This window comes from Enhydra lutris, unplaced genomic scaffold (assembly GCF_002288905.1).
Source record: "Enhydra lutris kenyoni isolate GAN:26980312 unplaced genomic scaffold, ASM228890v2 scaffoldscaffold16, whole genome shotgun sequence".
Taxonomy (NCBI): Eukaryota; Metazoa; Chordata; class Mammalia; order Carnivora; family Mustelidae; genus Enhydra; species Enhydra lutris.
The window spans coordinates 25,219,218-25,238,501 of record NW_019154100.1 but is presented as its reverse complement, the minus strand read 5'-3'; the positions used below and the strand labels follow the sequence as shown (position 1 = coordinate 25,238,501).

The 19,284-nt window shown below is 42.5% G+C and overlaps 1 protein-coding gene across 2 annotated transcripts in view; it reads left to right on the top strand.

The window, feature by feature from the left end:
* The window catches only part of LOC111147370 (oxysterol binding protein like 3), a 175,113-nt gene that overhangs the window by 100,505 nt on the left and 55,324 nt on the right, over nt 1–19,284 (top strand). For both annotated transcript variants that reach the window (XM_022503375.1, XM_022503374.1), the window contains exons 3-10: nt 7,063–7,179; nt 7,340–7,393; nt 8,365–8,478; nt 11,537–11,704; nt 12,264–12,387; nt 14,333–14,436; nt 14,646–14,738; nt 15,765–15,921. In XM_022503375.1, coding sequence (XP_022359083.1) covers nt 7,063–7,179; nt 7,340–7,393; nt 8,365–8,478; nt 11,537–11,704; nt 12,264–12,387; nt 14,333–14,436; nt 14,646–14,738; nt 15,765–15,921 — 931 coding nt within the window. The remainder of the gene's footprint in view (nt 1–7,062; nt 7,180–7,339; nt 7,394–8,364; nt 8,479–11,536; nt 11,705–12,263; nt 12,388–14,332; nt 14,437–14,645; nt 14,739–15,764; nt 15,922–19,284) is intronic.

Sequence of the window (19,284 nt, the reverse complement as noted above, 5' to 3'; positions counted from 1 at the left end):
TGGGTGCTCTTGGTGGTAAGTATTGCACCTGGGTGGCTCAGTTGGTTAAACTTCTGGATTCTTTCAGGTCATGATCTCAATGTCCTGGGACCAAGCCCTGCATTGGGTTCCATGCTCAGCAGGGGGCTCTGCTTGTCCCTCTGTGCTCACCACCCCCATCATGCTCTCTCTCTCTCTCAAATAAATAAAATCTTAAAAAAAAAAATCAGAAATGCCTTTAAAATCATTAAACTTGTTAAGTTATGCTCCATGTGATCTAATGCTGGGTATTGTTGCTTTGCGAATTTTAAAAACCTGAGAAACAGATTAAATAATCTAGAGCAACCCACTCCCCAGTCATGCCAGATAGGGAGAGGCAGCCACAAAACTTCTTCCCCAACACTCTTCAGCTGCAGGAAGAATGGAAGTTTTAAGTTACTTTCTATTTCTGACATCACTGCAAGGACAGCGCCGAGAATCCAGCCCTTGAAAGTCGCAGAGGAGACGTATACTGTGGAAACAGCTGTGCCGGGCGAAGGGGGGGGGGCGGGGGGGGGCGCTTTCAACTCGTGCACTCAGCAATATGGAAATGAACTGTGCCAGCTCATGAGCACAGATAAATGCTTAGCTGCCTTTCCAACCACAAAGCAGCTTTCTATATTTGGCACTCTTTTGACATTCAGTAAAACAGACTGAATTTAATGCCGGACGACAGTGCCAGACTGTCTTCAGTTAAACTGAAGCGAAGACCTTAGGAAGCCGCTTTCCCCAGCCCCTGTCACATTTCTCTCTCCATCTGATGCTCATTGTGGGCTTTCAGCCTGATAGCCTCAGGGCACAACATCAGCCCAGCTGTGCTGGGCTAAGTCAGCAGGGCCTCGATCTTCCCCGGGGACCCAAGGCCACCCTGTCCTGTATCCTAGGACATTCAGCTCAAGATGCGTGTTCTACTCCCTGGTCACCAGGTGTGTGGAACAGAAGCAGCTCCTTCGGGACGCCTGGTCCTTTGAGCCCAGAGAAGCCGGCATCTTTGCTTTTTTCTGTCCTGAGTACCAGTTCACCCCCGTTCCAGCACACCTGATTAAAATCCCTCATCCTGAGGACTCTGCTGGGCCTTTTTCATACCCCCTTGCTCCTCAGACTTGTTCATTCAGTGAGTATTTTATTCAGGCCCCATACGTCCCCAGTAGTGAGATTACTTCATAGAGGACCTTGTCCCTGGTGTCATGCAACCATGTTCTGGCTCAGAGAGAGACTCATTTGTGAGGTTTGTGGAGGTGCTGATGAGGAAGAGAATTTGTGCCCCAAGGAGAGGTTTAGGGCAAATGAGAATTCGCAGATTAAGAAGCAGATGGGGCGGACATTCCAAAATAAAAAAGCGAATGAGCCAAGAGTTGGCAGTGTTAAAACACACAGGCTGATTTCCTGCCCTCATTCAGTGGGACTGCAGAATCAGAAACCTGGTAGCTCTGAGCAGGACCCCAGACCTTGCTTGTCTCTACCCGTAGGGCAGTGTTCCCTAATTCCTTCAGACTGCTTCAGGATCTTGGCTACTGCTTAGCATTTACTCAGGTTCATCATCAGAATTTATATATTCAAATTATAGCAGAATATGTGTTATAATATGTAGCAGCATGAATAACAATGGAGGTTCTGAAGTCAGGTGGCTTTACTATTTGGTGGCTTTAAGTTAAGGAAGTTATCTAATGCTCTCTTCCTCATTCCAAAAATTTCCAGAAGTTTCCACATTCCAACAATAAGGATACTAATCCAACCTCACAGGATAGTGCAAGGATTAAGTATCATAATGTAAGTACAGTGTTTAGCACACAACCTGGCAGATAGTACATGCTTAATACATTTAGTTATTGTGTTTCATGTATTTGTTCAACATATTTATTCATACCTACTGTACCCTATTAAGTAGTGAGCAAGGCAGAAAAGATTCCTGCTTTTATGGAGCTAAAAACTGTTCTCCAATTATTTTATGTTATTATTGTTTATATTGTTCTTGTTTTAGTCGACCCCCTTGGGTAGTATTTCCTGGCCCTATCTTTTTGTGTTTTAAATGTCAGGCTATATAGAACTATGGGTACGACTTAATACTTCCTTGTTAACCATCTATCTAGCACCATTTACTTGGTTTGAGAACTTAATCCATTTTCTTGGGTTGAAAGCCCAATAGTTAATAAACCTGGGAGAATTCTTTTATTTGAGATATATATATAGTATATAACATAAGTATCACATATATAGCAAAAATTTTAAAATATATATATAGATCATTGCTGGTGTTCTAAGCAATGTAGGGTTTTCCCCTATAACTGTTTTGAGGAGGAAAGACCAAAGTCCTAGGATAAAAGTAGGGAAAAAAAATCATGAACTAAGGAGACACTAAGTCATTTGATAATAAATACTACTACTTTATAGTATTGATAATAATATTGATAATGTCAAAAATTATTGATAATAAATAATACCATATTTACAGTAATATACAGTTGATGTGGGTTGGATAATTTAGGAAAATTTGAGAAAGTGAACTAAAATTTTGAAGGGTTTGCATGGGTGGAGAAGATCAAGAGAAGATTCTGGGAGGCTGGAACAATATGAATAAACCACCAAAGTGGAAATACAGACAAGTATTGCATTATATTCATTTGTATACTGCATGGAGTAGGGCATAATGGGGCCCCATAAATGATTATGGAAGTGGAGAGTCTTGGGAAACCAGGTTGGATGAGAGCTTGGTTCTGGATAGTGGCTGGGGAACAGAGAGGAAGGGACAGAGAAGATAAACATTTTGAGGATGAAACCAACAGTACTTACTTATGATAAAATTAATTAAGCCCTCTCAGTTCCAAATGATTTCACTGCACCATGAGGGCATAACATTTCTTCTCACAGAATTTGTGTCAGGTTCAGCAGTGGTCCTTAATCCCAGCAAAACAATATCCCTTTATTGTGACCAATATTTTAGTGACCCTGTACTCTCCTCAAATGAAATTCATTATTAATTCATAATGAATAATTTTGAAAGTATCACCATAATGATTTGCTGTAACATAAAGGAAAACTCAGAGAAAGTGGTTAATATTAAAATATTTATTTTAAAATATAGATGTCCACATATGATCATACCAGAAGATATAATGATGTGGTCAGATATACCTATATGTAAATCATGACAGCTACCAATGCAGACCCATACGGGTGTGTTGTGCTAATAACTCAGATACCACAAGTGACACGGCCTTCAGTGGCACAATTCTCCAGAATGGCAGGTGATGCTTGTTAAAGACCCAAACAGAAGGAAATAGAGCCTCCCCTCAGTTACCCGGTAGTTGCAATACTAAGAATTCAAAATGTCTAAGAACTTTGAAATAGTTTTTAGACACTTCTAAAGTGTCTAATACTTCAGTATAGATGTGAAACAGAAATACTTCGGTATAGATGTGAAACAGAGTCAAATCCTGTGCTCAAGAAATTATAAGCAGGTTTCACCTACAAAAAAGTCCACTGGCACTTTGGAAAGTCTCGTGGGAAGTGGGGCAACTTTTTCATTGTCTGAGATGGAGGCCCTGTGGGACTTTGACCATCCCTGGATCCCATCCATTAGATCTGGGGAACTGAGACAACCGGAAGTACCCCCACCACTTGGCAGCCCAGGAGGGAGAGGACTGCCCCCACAGAGAACATTGGCTCTCAGGTTTCAGCCCGGTAACTCAAGGATGGTGGCAGACAGGGAAGCTGGAAGGGGAGGATTTGGGTGGCAAGCCCAGAAAAGGAGCTGGCTTCAGAGCTTTCTTCCTTAGTCGAGCAGAGTCTCCACTTCCTTAAATACGTCAAATCTGGCTTTTCCAACCTGGTGAGCGTTTTAAGTTCTGAGCCCAGGTAGAAAATAAAGTGAGGAAAAAAGACGATATTTTGTTTGGCATAAATGCAAACTGTTTCTGGCTTATTTCCTTTAAATGCTAGCAAATGCAGTCTGATTCCCTGCCTTCCACATTGGCTCATTGGCAGGAATGTATTAGGTCTCAGAATTCAGGAGAGATCTAGTTCTAACATGAATCCTTGAAACATTTTTGAAATTTAATTCTTGTTTTTCTTTAACTATAGATATGATCTCCTTCCATATTTTTCAGTTTTGTAAAGTATGCAATTAACATCTAATCCCCATTGGCATTTGCGTTCTGCACAATTGAATGTATTGAGCAGACATGCATGATTGTCTAGTATTATCACTGCATGTTGCCTTCTGCTTGGGTGTTTTAAACAAATGGAAAGGACTTGATCCCCTGAGAGTACTTCCCAAAAGATTTTGAGCCATTGATTTCCATTTAACAACGGTAACAGGCACATATACTCTTTTGCAGATACGAATGTGCTGTATTTAACCTGTAAATAGTCATTTGGCCCAAAGATATTGGGCACATTTCAAATGCATGCTGATTTATAATATTCCAAGGACATAAATCGGTTTGCAGTCTTATTCTAAGACCAAGTTTATTGAATAGCCAATCAGATGTATACTATTCAGGACAGCAGATTGAGCATTGTGAGGAAATCAAAAGTGAACTAGATGCTTTACACCCTCAAGGAGTCTGTTGTCTAGTAGGGATGATAAAATCTCACATATAAAAGTAAATGGTAAACCACTAGAAAGGTAAGATGGAGTGTGGATGAAGTTTCTGAGATGAAATAGTACTGTCCTTTGAAGAAGGCTTCCTGGAGGCGGTAGATTTTTAAACTTGACCTTAAGAATTCATTAAAATTTTGGCAGGTAGGACATGTTAAATTTTGAGGAATGGCTTTCTAAGCCGAAATACATTTGAACAGAGGTCATGAGTGTGTGTGCATGTGCGTGTGGCTTCTCATTCCTTAATAATACGCATTCTCCATGTATCGTCTGGGTGTAATTAAGTGACTTTGAATAATTGGTGATGTGATAAATCTCATTTGATCTTGCTGCCTTTCTGAAAAAGTCCTCCAATTTAAGAGCTAAATATAAGTTTTGCTTTTTTCCATAGAAGAATTCCCTTTTACCACTCTAGCTCTTGGGATCCTACTACCATTTCAGAAGTGTGGAATGTGCCTTTAACTATATTCATGGTAAAGGGCAATCAGATAGAAGGCAGATTTGCCAGGATTGTCATAGAGTTCAGTTGCTAAAGTAGAGAGATATTCTCGATACCACGTGTTTCCCAGGTATTGAACTTGAGGACAACACAGAAACTGAGCCAGGGGACCCCAGACCCCTCTGGTTCCATGCTCTTCCATTAGACTATTTCCAGTGGCTTGAATCAAATTGCTTCTGCTTCCTGGTGCTGGTCCAGACTTACCACTGTCCATCTCCCAATTCCTCTGGCCTCTACCTGTAACCCTCACCTGTAGTCTGGACATTTGACTAAGAGCACGTTAGTCAATATGAAATCTTGGCCAAAAGGACATGTTTGTCTCATGGAGAGATATCTGCACCCCACGTTCATTGCAACTTTATTCACAGTAGCCAAGACAAGAAAACAACCTAAGTGTCCATCCGTGGATGAATGGATAAAGAAAATGTGATACACATACAAAGGGGAATATCATCCAGCCATAAAAAAGAAGGAAATCCTGTCTTTTGCAACAACATGGATGGACACCGAGTGCATTAGGCAAAGTGAAATAAATCAGAGAAAAACAAATACCGTATGTTGTCATTTATATGCAGAATCTATAAAAGCTGAACTCCAGGAAAGAGAGAGTGGAATGGTGTCTCCTGGGAGTGGGCAGGGGTGAAATGCTAGTGAAATTGTACAAACGCCCAGCTCTAAGTTAAGTAAGTTCTGGGGGATCTAATGTACAGCACGGTGAGTATATGCCTTATTATATTCTTGGAACTTTGTGAACAAAGTAGATCTTAAGTGTTATCACCACACAAAAAAAGGGGGTAGTGAAGGGGGAAGGTGCTGGGAGGAGGGGTATCAAATCATCCCATTGTATACTTTAAACTTGTATATGTTATATGCCAATAATATCTCAAAAACATTGGAGGGGTGGGGAAGGACATGTTTGTCAAAACTTAATTATGTGTTGGAAATGTTTCTCTCTGATCTGGATGGTAGTTACTGATGGTATAGGTGTATAAATTCATCAGGTTGTACTTTTAAGATTTGTGCTTTTTGTGTATATTAATCCATTAGTAAGATAAAAATGCATTATCTTGGCCTCTAAAATGGATATTGCCAACTTTGGTCTATCTTGGGGCAATTTTGCAGTGATTTGTGCATTTTCAAACACTTAAAATAAATTTTCAGAATTTTTAGTGTTTTTCTTTTGTATCCCTTTTAAATCATTTTTCAGTCAATGAGTTGACGCTACCTAGTTAACAGAGGATTCATTGTAATAACAATGTAATAACATTGTACCTCTTCAAAATTACAAGCAGCTCAGTAGAGCAATAATTGCTTTCTGAACAAACGTTTTTGAAACAGAAGAAGGGCGTGGCAGACACCATTTCTGAAAAGAGATGAAAATACTTGTTTCAAAAGCACCTTTTTAATGCTTCAGGATTTCCAGTACTTAAATAGCTAGAATTTGAAACAATTGCCTTGCAACTGACTCATTATTTTGACCAAGTTGTCATGTTTACCAGCTTGCATTCAGTTTCATACTTTTCAGCCAGTACTCAAGCCAATTCTCCTATATTCCCACCTGATGGCTGTAGCCTTTGGTTAAAATTCAGACTGAAGTCTAGCGGTGAGCAAGCAGTAACTGTGTGATGATGTAAAAGGGAACAAAAATAGAACTTCCAGTAAAAGCTTTACCGTTAGCCGTGTTTCAGCACTAAAGAGAGAAAAACATTCCTTTCTAGGAGAGGGCTTTTGGGGGGGAAAAAAATCAAATTTGATGCCATTAAATTATAGGATTAAATTCATGAAGTCCAGGACCTGTATGAAAATTAAAGTTTAACTTCTTCCCCCAGGAAACCCAGCCAATCTCACCATCTTGGATGGATTTACCAATAGGATGAAGTAGCTTCTAAATGTTGTTATTGGTTTTGAAGGTAGCCATTTAGCACGAACTGTTTTATTGGAACAGGACAGCTGGGAAGTGGTGGAAGGGCTGAGAGGAGAGATGAGTTACACCCAGGAGCCAGCCATTCAAAAAGGATTTTTGCTGAAAAAGAGGAAATGGCCCTTGAAAGGTTGGCACAAGGTAAGACACTGGCCTTGGACTCATCTTTATTTGCACCCACTCAGTACACGGTTTGTAGGCGTGTATAGTGTATATTTAATTTGAAGTTGAACATTGGGACCAAGGGAAGGGTGTGTGTTTAAATGGGATGCCTTAGTGAATTACCCTTTCTTCCCTACAGAGATTTTTCTATCTGGACAAAGGAATCTTGAAATATGCCAAGAGCCAAACCGATGTAAGTCTTCTCCTTAATCGAATATGTTATTAAAGAATTCTGAAGGGCTCATTGTTGTCAGCCCATGGATGAGATTGTACACATTGGGGGATTGCATTTCTCTGAACTGGAAACCATAGGGGGTAATAGTTCCTTTGCATGGACCAGAGGTGCCAGCTTCCCACTGTCCCAGCCCTGGGTGGGCTCAGTTTGCCCATCAAGTCAAGGTGGAGGTCTCCTCTCAACACCCCAGTGGGTATCCAGGGGTCTGTTCAGTTCTTAGGGTTGGGCTGAGGGGTCCTCTGGGTGGGAAAAGACATTTTCCCAGCAAGCTAACAGGAATAAAACATAGGACAGATATCACTCTCACAGTTACAGTGACCGAGGGGTTTGGTGGAGAAGGCCCTTGATGAAGGGGATAGGAAGTTCCCTGTTGCATTAACATGAGGGACACAGCCCACAAGGGCTGGAATGACTGTTCGTCCTATCCCTTGTATGGGTCCTCCTCTCGCCCAGCACTTCCCCCTTCCCTTCTTGCTTCCCTCGCCTCCCAGAGCTCATGTCCCCGGGTTGCCTATAGAAAACCTGACGTAAGGCCTGACCCACGGTGGCTTGTCTTAGCCTCCCACCCTTACTCCCCTTTTAAAATCACTTCCAGATGAATTTAGAGATTGGGAACTAATTCTGGGGAAGTCAGTGCAGGTAGCAGGTGAATTCACCGCCGTGGGGGTCTATCCATGGACTTCCTCCCTTGCTTACTTACTCACTGGCTGTGCGAAGAAAGCACTTTTTGCTTAACCCCCCCGTAGACTCAAACAGGTAATGCACGGACAACACTTAATTCAGTACTGGTTCACACTAAGTGCTTGGTAAGTCGTCGTTATTACATTTGTATTCGTGGATGTGAAGGGGAGGCTAGAGGAGCGTCAGGGATGTTACTACTGTTTTTAATAGTCTGCACCTCAACTGGCCCTCTTCTCACGCCTCTGCAGATCGAGAGAGAGAAGCTGCACGGCTGCATCGATGTTGGGCTCTCGGTGATGTCCGTGAAAAAGTCATCAAAATGCATAGATCTGGATACCGAGGAGCACATCTACCATCTGAAGGTGAGGCTACTTCCCTGGCGTGATCTTCTGTCCCACGGTTTCTTTCGGTTGCAAAGGGATTGTAATTACAGTGCTAATTGGTAATGCCCTTTGTTTATTTCAAAAGATCCAACCAACGTGTAGAAGATCTTCATTACGAAAGTTATTTCTAACAGATGCTATTGATACTTGGATGGACCGTCACACAGGCTGCCAGAGGTTTAGCATCCTTGTTGCCCACCCCGTAGGGACCACGCCCCACACATACCATGATTATGACAACAGTCAGTAATTACTAAAATTGTCGTGTTTCCAAATAACCCCTCCTTCCTCCAGACTGTAGCGCCTTTAGTGAAGAACCATGTCCCATGGGTTAAAGTAGGTTCCCTGAAACACAATATTTACCGCTTTAGCTAATTTTATAGGGATTCCAATAAAATTCTCATAGTACAGTGAATGTCGGGAACTTTTCTCCTAAAGTATGGGCCTCCTCCAATTAGTACCTCTGAAAGTGCCTCACTCGTCCCTTCTGCCCTCTCCCCTGCCAGGTGGTAGGGTCCAGAGGTCCAGATCTGGTTCAGATCTTGACCTGGCTACTTACAGGCTATTGGCCTTTGGCAAATTTTTTAATCCTGAAAGTCTCTGTTTTCTCACCACCCTTCCCCAGAATGGGAATTATTATAGTGCCCATGTTGTACTGCTGCATGGAGGAAACTTGGCATGATGCCCGGCCTGCTGTAAGCTCAAGAACTTTAGTTTTTGTGTATAATTATTAGATGGGACCCGAACATGAGGAGTTAATTGAGAGGATTTTAAAACTCTTTTCTTACTTCGAGCAAATTACTTGGAATAATGAGCGTGGGGGTTGGGGGTTGGGAAAATGAGCATGAGATGGTGAGCTCCATGTCTTAGGATGCCCCTGCTCTCCTCACAGAACCTGTGTGGTGCTTACACAAGTATATGCCTAATACATACATGTGGTCAGTCATGCTGCGGCCTAGCCTAAGGCCTGAGCAAAGCAAGGATTCTCACCCTCGGCGCTACTGATGTAGTGGTCTGGAGAATTCTTGGCTGTAGGGTCTGTCCTGTGCATTAGAGGATATTGAGGGGTACCCCTGGCCTCTCCCCACTAGATGTTGGTAACAAGCCCCTTTAAGTTATAACAGTCAAAAAAACATCTCCCATTGCCAAATGTCCCTTGGTTGAGAATAACTAAAAAAAAAAATAAATAAATAAAAGATAAAACAGCCCACTCTCCCACCCCCTGTCTCGAAGGTTGATTAGTCTCCTCTAGAAGAGTGTCGCTTGTGTCTCCATGCACTTTCAATGACCCCTACTTAGTTCTGTCTTGACATGATCAGGTTCATCCACTACTTCACATAATAGAATAAATTATTATTCCTAAATTTGGAATTATTCATTCCTAGGTTTGGAAGAAACCGAGTGCTTAAAATAACATTGTGTGCTAATACCGTGACAAACAGTTTAGTATTTCTCTGTGTTAATTTACTCTTAAGTTCTGTTCGTGTTTCTTGTTCATTTGATTGAAAGTGAGCTGTGAGTGTTCGTGTAGGTGCGAGCTATTGTCTGAGGGTCCTCAGTGGCCTCAGAGTCAGGCAGCTTTTAAGTGGCGGCCGCCCAATCCCATTTTCTTATTTTCTAGATGAGTAATCTGGGCAGCCGAAGGGTTAAGTGGCTGTCCACCCACGGTCCTATATCTGCTGGTGGGGTTGGAACAGAATGCCGGACAGCTACTTAATAAAGTGCTTTGATTCTTCTACCTCACTTAACCAATAAAAAAAAATGAGTGAAGACGAATGTTCTGGGCACCGATTTTTAAGGGCCTCTGAGAGCAGATCAGTGCAAAGGGTGGTGTCAGATTTCTGTGAAGTTCCTCCCAAAAGCATGTCAGGGAAGTGAGATACATTTCAAAGACATAATTTAGGGAGAATAAATAGATGTCCTCCAGTTGGTGTTGCTTTTTCCTGTAAATGATATATTCAGTAGCACCTGGGGGGTGGTGGTGTTAGGTCCTTCATGTCCTTCTAACCAACATAACATACCTAAGAGCTGACCTACCATTTCCTAAATGAGTGAGTGAGGGCTATAGACATCTTTGCTCTCAGCAGTGATGGTAGGAAAGATTTGAACAGATTGACCTGGAGTCTGCTTCTTGGAAGATAACCTACCGTGCATCCTGTTGGGTGATTTTAAGTTGCCACTTCATGAAACTCTGTTCCAATATATAGGTATCTATAGTTTTCCACTTTGAAAATATTTAGTACACCCTCATACACACAAAACATGGACTGTGAAGAAAGATCTAGTGTGTAGGTGCTTGTTACATTCTTTCTAGTACTTTTATGAACATTCTAATTACTTTGTAATAAAGGTTGCTAGTTATAAACATTATTCTTCCTGCAAAGAAGACACAGATACTCATTTATGGAGAGAGTAGCTAACTGTTTGTGTAGGTGTGTTTGAAAAATCTTGGAAATCTCCAATAATCGTTTTTCACATTTTTTTTTTCCTATTTCCAAGTACAGGGGAAATGAGTTTTAAAAAAGCCTTCACATTCCTCACCAATGTGTTCTTTGTCAGACAAGATTAACAAGGTTAAATATTTTGGGAAAAATTTACAAATTCATTCCAGTTCAGAGAAGATTGATCTGAAAAGTTTGAATTATAAAAGAGTTTAAAAAGAAACATGGTGTTAATATTTTCAGTAAGAATGGAAGTGGGGGCAAGTGAATTTGGGAATATTTTGAGACAGATCAACATGAATTCTAGTTTATTTGTTGTTTAATATAAGTGGTAATGTTTTGCTTTCTTAATAATAGCATGACAATTGGACCTTTTCATTGAGAACCTAAGTGAAGCTTATGAAGACCATTTTTATTCTCCATTTCCTCCTCAAATGTATTCCTATAATTCTACATAAATTTAAACTAAATCAATAAACTCATATTTCTACATTTCTATACAGGCCAACATGTAAAGAGAGGGCGTCTCAATTTAATGAAGAAATTGTTCCTTTCAGTGAGTGACGCTCTTGTTTCCTTCTTTTTAATCAACTTAGGTCAAGTCAGAAGAAATCTTTGATGAGTGGGTATCCAAACTCCGCCACCACAGAATGTATCGTCAGAATGAAATCGCCATGTTTCCACATGAGGTTAATCATTACTTCCCCGGATCCACTGTCACAGACTCAGCGTCTGGGGTCTTGGACTCCATATCAAGTAGGAAGGTAAGAGTTTGCCAGTAACGAATCAAGAAGAAGGTGGTGACTTTGTGCAAGGGAGTCCCTACTGGGGACTCTCTGAGGAGGAAGGGCTTGTGGGAAAGAATCTCTTTGCCCAGCTGCTCAGAACTAGGGCCAGAGGAGCATCTGTTGTCACTGTGACAGTAACTGAAAAAACACACGGAGGAATTTAATGGTGTCTCCAGTTGTCCCTTGACCATTCTGACTTAGGTTTTCTTCTCTGCTTGTAAAATGAAGTATGCATGTTAATAGCCGTATAGGATTATGAAATTTCTCAACATTTATATCATGATTTTGGTATGATTATCATTTGACCGAAGAAGAAATTCAGGACTGCAGCCCCAGGCATGAGAGCATGGTATGCCAGGCTGAGGCGACAGCCAGAGCTTGGGGGTCTCTAGTGGAGTGCTTTCTTAGAAGCTTCTTTCCCATTATAAGCCATGGCTTCTGTTAGCGACCAGCTCACTCCGTTGTCCTTTATCCTAATGTGTCCCCACGGGGCTCTGTTTTCATTTATAATATGCTTTTGTCATCTGTGGAATAGCGTAGCAGTATATCAAAGCAGAACTCCATTCAAACCGGAAGCAATTTATCATTTTCTTGTGCTGGTGAGACGCGAGTTCCATTATGGTTACAGTCTTCAGAGGACATGGAAAAATGCTCCAAAGGTAAAGTGACTTGAAACCTCTGCTTCTTTCTGTCATGGCTCTCAGATGGCACTACTTGAGTATTTACACCTCGGGTGAATTTTCCTGTCACTGGTCTACATTTCCTCTCAGAGCTCGCTTACTGAGTTTGCACAGGTGATGACCAAACGTTACTCTCCCTGCAGAGCTTCCCATCTTCACCTGGCTGTGCGTGCAGACAGGTTTCCTTTCATATTCTTTAAGTACTTACGTCTGATTTCCGTGAGGACCTACTAAATCGCTGTCTCCATGGGTGGGTTCTGTGCAGCCCTCTGGTTGTTGTCGATGTTATTGTTTTTAAGTACCAAAACGGGCTCCTGTGTACATCCAAGATTGGGAGTCATGGCTCACAGTGAGTGGACGAACCAAATGGAGTCCCCACGAATTGGAGTTCTCTCCTCTGATTGCACACACAATCACCAGAAGAGCATTTGAAAGGCAAGAATACCCACTCTCCAGAAGAATCTCTTTAAATTGGTCTGCACTTGGGCCCTAGCATCACTGATTTTCTACAGTTTCCCAAATGACTCTGATAAGGAGTCAGGATTGAGAATTCTTCCATAGGAAGCTTAGTGTTCTCAACCCTAATGAGCTAAGAACCACACAGGGAACTAAGAAACAAAACAAGTCACCAGTGGGATTGGGGATGTTCTAATTTAATTATCTCCAGATGGGAGCCAGACATATGGAATTTAAAGAATTTCCCCAGTGGATTTCAAAGCAGAGCCATGATTGAGAACCATGATAAGAGAAAGATGCCAGGTCTTGAAAAGTGCATTTTCTCTGTTGAATGCAGATACTATCACACGTGGGGCTGTATAAGATTTGCCCTCCCAATAAACGTCACGCAGGAGCTTCACTGAGTGACATTTTTGGCACAGGTAGTCCTTGAAGTGCCATCTCTGGGCCAGCAGCACGGGCCTGGCCTGCAAACTTATTTGAAATGTGAATTCTCAGACGGAATCAGAAACTGTGGGCGGATCTCAAGGATCTGTGGTTTAATCAGTTCTTCAGCTGATTCTTTTTTTTTTTTTTTAAAGATTTTATTTATTTATTTGACAGAGTGAGATCAAAAGTAGGCAGAGAGGCAGACAGAGAGAGGGGGGAAGCAGGCCCCTTGCTGAGCAGAGAGCCCAATGAGGGGCTGGATCCCAGGACCCTGGGACCTTGACCCAAGCCAAAGGCAGAGACTTTAACCCACTGAGACACCCAGGCGCCCCCCAGCTGATTCTGATGAGGCCAAAGTTTGAGAGCCATTGGGTCTTGATTTCTCAGTGGAAACAGCCATTGTCATCCAACAAACAGCAAATTAAGGACTGTCTTTTGAGTTAGGGACCAAGGAACTGGTGTGAGAACTCTTAGGTCCTCTCAGGTCAATGTGCAGACAATCACCACTATCTCATGTGGGTCCCTGATCGACAGGTGTCCTTGGAGACCAGTACAACCTTCATCTTTATTTCATTCATTTACTTGTCTGGAGTCCTCAGAATCAGAGAATGACACCCTATTATTGCAATATTGGACATAATGATGCTAATGATGGGAGCTGATTTACTTACTGCTGACAGGGTACCAGCACTCCAAAAGCATGCTGACCTACGTCAGCTCACAATTATCCTATGAAGGGGTGTATATATAATTCTCTCCCTTTCCCAGATGAGGACACTGAGGCACAGAAGTGATATAATTCGCCCAAGATTCAGAGTTCAGGAAGTGTTCAAACCAAGGCAGTCTTGTTCTCCAAATCTATGACCATCACCATGGCAGTGCACTGCCTCTTCTGTAAAAAAAGGAAGTAAGATTTCATCTCCATACAGATATAAGTCAAGTAGTAGGGAGAAATTTAAGAAGTAGCTGGCACAAGCACAGGGCAGCCTGGGTGCCAGCATGAGGGCTTATGAATCTTCCTTTTGCTTTTGTCCCACAGACCTGGCGCACTGTCATGCCTTCCTGGTGGAAATGAGCCAGCTCCTGCAGAGTATGGACGTCCTGCACCGGACGTATTCGGCGCCTGCCATCAACGCCATCCAGGTCAGCCAGATCCCTCTGCTGTTTGCACTGTGGTGTTTTTCTGCTTCCCTCTCTCCTCCTCAGCCTCGAGCTAACAGCGGGACGTTGTCCGGTCTTGGTTGCTTCCGCCACATTCCCGGGGATGGAGGTGGTCACTTTGCTGTGCAGTTTTCCCTCTTTGGTCTGGGAGGCCTTACTTTCTGTGCTCTCTCTCCTATTTTGAAACAAAGGGTACAGCTTTTGAAAGTCCCAAAAAGGAAAAAAGATCTCACAGGAGGTGGCGGTCCAGAGCTATTGGCAAAGACACTACAGGAACGCTGCAGGTAACCGCTGCTTCCCCTGCTCTCCGGGCCGCATGCTGGGGGCTGCGGGGACTCCGATAGGATTTTCTGCAGTCGTGCTCGCTAATAGCCTGTGCAGAGAGAAATTCAATCACTTCGATTTTCTGGTTGCTAAATAAGCATGTAATGGAATTGGGTAAGGGGAAATGGCATGAGGATGGAAGGAGTTAGGCCCTTTCTTGGACTTTGGTTTCCCCTTCTTTAATACCAAACCCACCTGCCCTCTTCCCTGCTTGTGTGTGTGCTTTGACCCACCTCTTCTGTGGCCAGTCGGGGGATTCATCATCCCTCTGAGCCCACTGGAGTCTCTGGAAATGGGACATTATGCAGACTCTCTTTTGCCTCTGTGTCCAACCTCCCAGACCCCCATCAGAGTTTCACTATGTTACACTAGCTGCCAATCTCCTGAGTGCACAGCTAAGCCAGAGGCTTAGATTTGCATCTCAGCCATTGCATATTAAATGGGGACATTGTTAAGGTCACATAAATCAGAGACTTATTGGATAAGTCATCGGCTATATTCTTGTGTGTTCTTTGGTTCAAAGCACTTTATGGGTTGAACGTCAGTACTTTCAAAGTGAAGAGTGATTTGTGTACAAACATGTGAGAAGTTAGCTTTTTGGAAGCACCAGATGCAAATTAAGGAAACATTCTAAAACCTAGCCACTGTTCACAACCTAGGTACTGGATGGCTATTGCCAGGAGGAAGGAATTGAACAGAAATGAGAAAGAGTGTGGCAGCTATAGCTGTCATTTCCAACCTAGAGCTTGAATGGTTCAATCATTTGCAAAAGAATATGTGATTTCTCACCCATTTTTATTTTGCAAGAAGTCAGAGCAAGTTGCTGGAGAAAGTGCTTTCCTGGGTTTTCATTTATTTTAAGTTATCACTCGGTAGAAAGATTTACCTATAAAATGTTCTTCTACAAAATTCTAATCTTAGTACCAAGTAAATATTCTAAGCCTCTTGCATCTGAGAAGGAATGTCTCCCTTTGGTGTCACTTCAGGTCCCCAAACCTTTCTCTGGCCCAGTAAGACTGCATTCCTCCAATCCTAATTTGTCAACATTAGATTTTGGAGAAGAGAAAAATTACTCTGATGGCTCTGAAACCTCGTCAGAGTTTTCTAAAATGCAAGAAGACCTGTATCATATTGCCCACAAAGGTAAATGAGTTTTCTTTTCTTCCTGATGTGTTTGATGAAAATGTTAGAGGCATGTCTGGGTATGGGATGTCCTTGGAGAGGGGATCTTAGTTGGTTCATCTTCTGCTCTAGTAGGATTTGGGGCAATCTAATTTTTACTTTATTTCCCTGTACTAGGGAGTATATTGACAGGAAGTTTCTTTTTTAAGTCCTTAGGAGAAAGAGTGAGAGCATTAGGTATTCTTTAACTCACATGCTGCTGGTGGCGGTATGAATTGGTGCTTTTCTGGAGAGTGATATGACATTATGTTTCGAGTTAAAAAAAAAAAATCTGCCTATCCGGCAATTCCACTTTGAAGAATTCATTCATAGAAATTACTTTCGAATTTATCCAAATAAAGAGATCTCTTATAGAATTGTTTATCGTATCAAAAATTAGACACAGGGGCATCTGGGTGGCTCAGTGGGTTAAGCCTCTGCCTTCGGCTCAGGTCATGATCCCAGGGTCCTGGGATCGAGCCCCACGTGGGCTCTCTGCTCAGCAGAGAACCTGCTTCCTCCTTTCTCTCTCTCTGCTTCTCTGCCTACTTGTGATTTCTGTCTGTCAAATAAATAAAAAAACTTTAAAAAAAATTAGACATAGATGTTCAACATCATTAGCCATTAGGAAACTGCAAGTTAAAGCCAGGATGAGATATTACCATACCCCTATTTTAGTTCCAAAAAGATGCAAATGCCGGTGAGGATATGGAGAAACTGGGTCTCTCACCTGTTGCTGGTGGCAATGCAGGATGGTACAGCCACTCTGGACGATCGTTTGGCAGCTTTATATAAAACTAAACATCACTTACCATATAAATCAACATTCACATTCCTGGCCATTTATCCCAGAGAAATGTAAACTGAAGTCCATACAAAAACTTACACGTACATGTTCAGAGCAGCTTTATTTGTATTTATTTGTATTAGCTGAAGATCGGAACAACCCAAATGTCCTTCAACAGGTACACGGTTACACAAACTATAGGACGTCCGTACCATGGAATACAGCTCAACAGCGAAAAGGACCAAATAATGATGTGTATGCCTGGCTGCCTGGGGGGGTCTCGAGGACATTATGATGAGGGAAAATAAGCCAGTTTCTAAAGGTTGTGTAGTGTATGTTTCCATGTATTAACACTTTTGAAGTGATAAGCTGATAGGAATAGAGATTAGTGGTCGCCAGGGCTCAGGGAAAGAGAGAAAATATGGCTGTGATCATGAAGGGGTAGCAAGAGGGATCTGGATGGTAATGGAAGGTTCTGTATCCTGATTGTGGTGGTGGTTCCATGACTCTACACGTGTGATAAAATTGCGTTGATGTGTATTTACACACATAGACACAATGAGAGCACATAAAACTGATGACATCTGCGGGCAAACTACAGATGTGACCAAGGTCAGTTTCCAGGTGTGGATACTGTAGCATAGTTCTGTAAGATGTCACCCCAGTGAGAAATGAGCTATAGGGTACCCAGGACCTCTCTGTACTGTTTTTGCAACTTCCTGTGAATCTATAGTGATTCACTATAGTGATTCAGAGCAGAAACTGTTTTTTTAATGGAAATAACCTAAATGCCCAACAATAGGGAAATTGGATTTTTTAATGTAATATAATTATGTGATAGAAGAGCCAACAGCACAGGAATAAACATATGGAGCACACAGCTCTGAGGTCGGGTATTCACTAAGTACTTTACATGCACTGTTTCATTTCACTCCAGCAGCAGCATGTGGAGCAGATAGTATTGTAATCTTCGTTGCACAGATAAGAAAGCTGTGGCTCGAAGAAGCTGAAGAGCTTCCTGAGTAAGAAAGTGGTAGGAAGTGACCCACTGACACTTGAATCCAGCCCTCCTGGCCCAGCGTCTGGTGTCTCCCTGCCCTTACACAGGGCTACTTTTACAGACACAGAAACATGTTCACAACACACCGTTGAGTAAAAATACAGGTCTTAAAACAATGTATAGGTAGGATCCTGTCCATTCGGAAAAAATGAACTATATAAATCTGGCACATAGAGGTGTATTAAACAGACTGGGAGGATCTACACAGACATTTTAGTGATGGAGACTGGACTTGCAAGGGCTTATTATCTTCTTACTGCTTATCTTTTTAAAAAATGTGATATATTTATCATTTTTTAAAAGGGCAGATGGGTTTAAAAGTTTTAAATGGGAAGGCAGTGGGGTGCCTGCGTGGCTTACTCAGTTAAGCATCTTACTCTTGACTTTGGCTCAGGTCATGATTTCAGGGTCATGAGATCGAGCCCCGGCATCAGGCTCCGAGTTGGGCATGGAACCTGCTTAAAACTTTCCCTCTTGGGGCACCTGGGTGGCTCAGTGGGTTAAAGCCTCTGCCTTCGGCTCAGGTCATGATCCCAGGGTCCTGGGATGGAGCCCAGCATCGGGCTCTCTGCTCAGCGGGGAGCCTGCTTCCCCCTTTCTCTCTGCCCGCTGCTCTGCCTACTTGTGATCTCTGTCAAATAAATAAATACAATTTAAAAAAAAAAAAAAACTTTCCCTCTCCCTCTGCCCCTCCCTGCCTTAAATTTTTTTTTTTTTTTTAAATGGGAGGGTAGTGCTTGAAGTGAGAGGAAGGAAGATATGGGCTCTGCTGTTTTATTCCCCTGGCCCCGTGTTTTTCTGCCACAACACTGTTGAACCTTTCAGGTCTCTCTTCCATTACCCCACAATCGTACGAGAAAACCTTTCATGTTCTTTACATATCCCCACCTCAACCAAACTCTTGTCCTAGTTGCTGTAATCGGTGTTGCCTTTTAGGCTTTATGGGAGGAAATCCCTGAAAAAGAGCATGACTTTTCAATAATACGAGCTGTTGGGGCACTTGGGTGGCACAGTCGGTTAAGCGTCTGGACTCTCGGTTTTGGCTCAGGTGGTGAGGCTGCGTTGGGCTTGCACTCGGCGTGGAGTCTGCTGGAGATTCTCTCTCCCTCTGCCCCTCCCGCTCATGCTCTCTTTTGTGCAAATAAATAAGTGGATCTTTTTTTTTTTTTAAGATTTTATTTATTTATTTGACAGAGAGAGAGATCACAAGTAGGCAGAGAGGCAGGCAGAGAGAGAGGAGGAAGCAGTCTCCCCGCTGAGCAGAGAGCCCAATGCGGGGCTGGATCCCAGAACCCTGAGACCATGACCTGAGCCTAAGGCAGAGGCTCAACCCACTGAGCCACCCAGGTGCCCCAAATAAGTGGATCTTTAAATAAAAAACCCCATGAACTGTCTTTTTACAAATGAGAGGATAATGCATCCCACAGCAGGGATATCCTGCATTTTATCATGGAAGAAGCTGCTCCCTCATCAGAGAGAGAGGTTGCCAGGTGGAGTT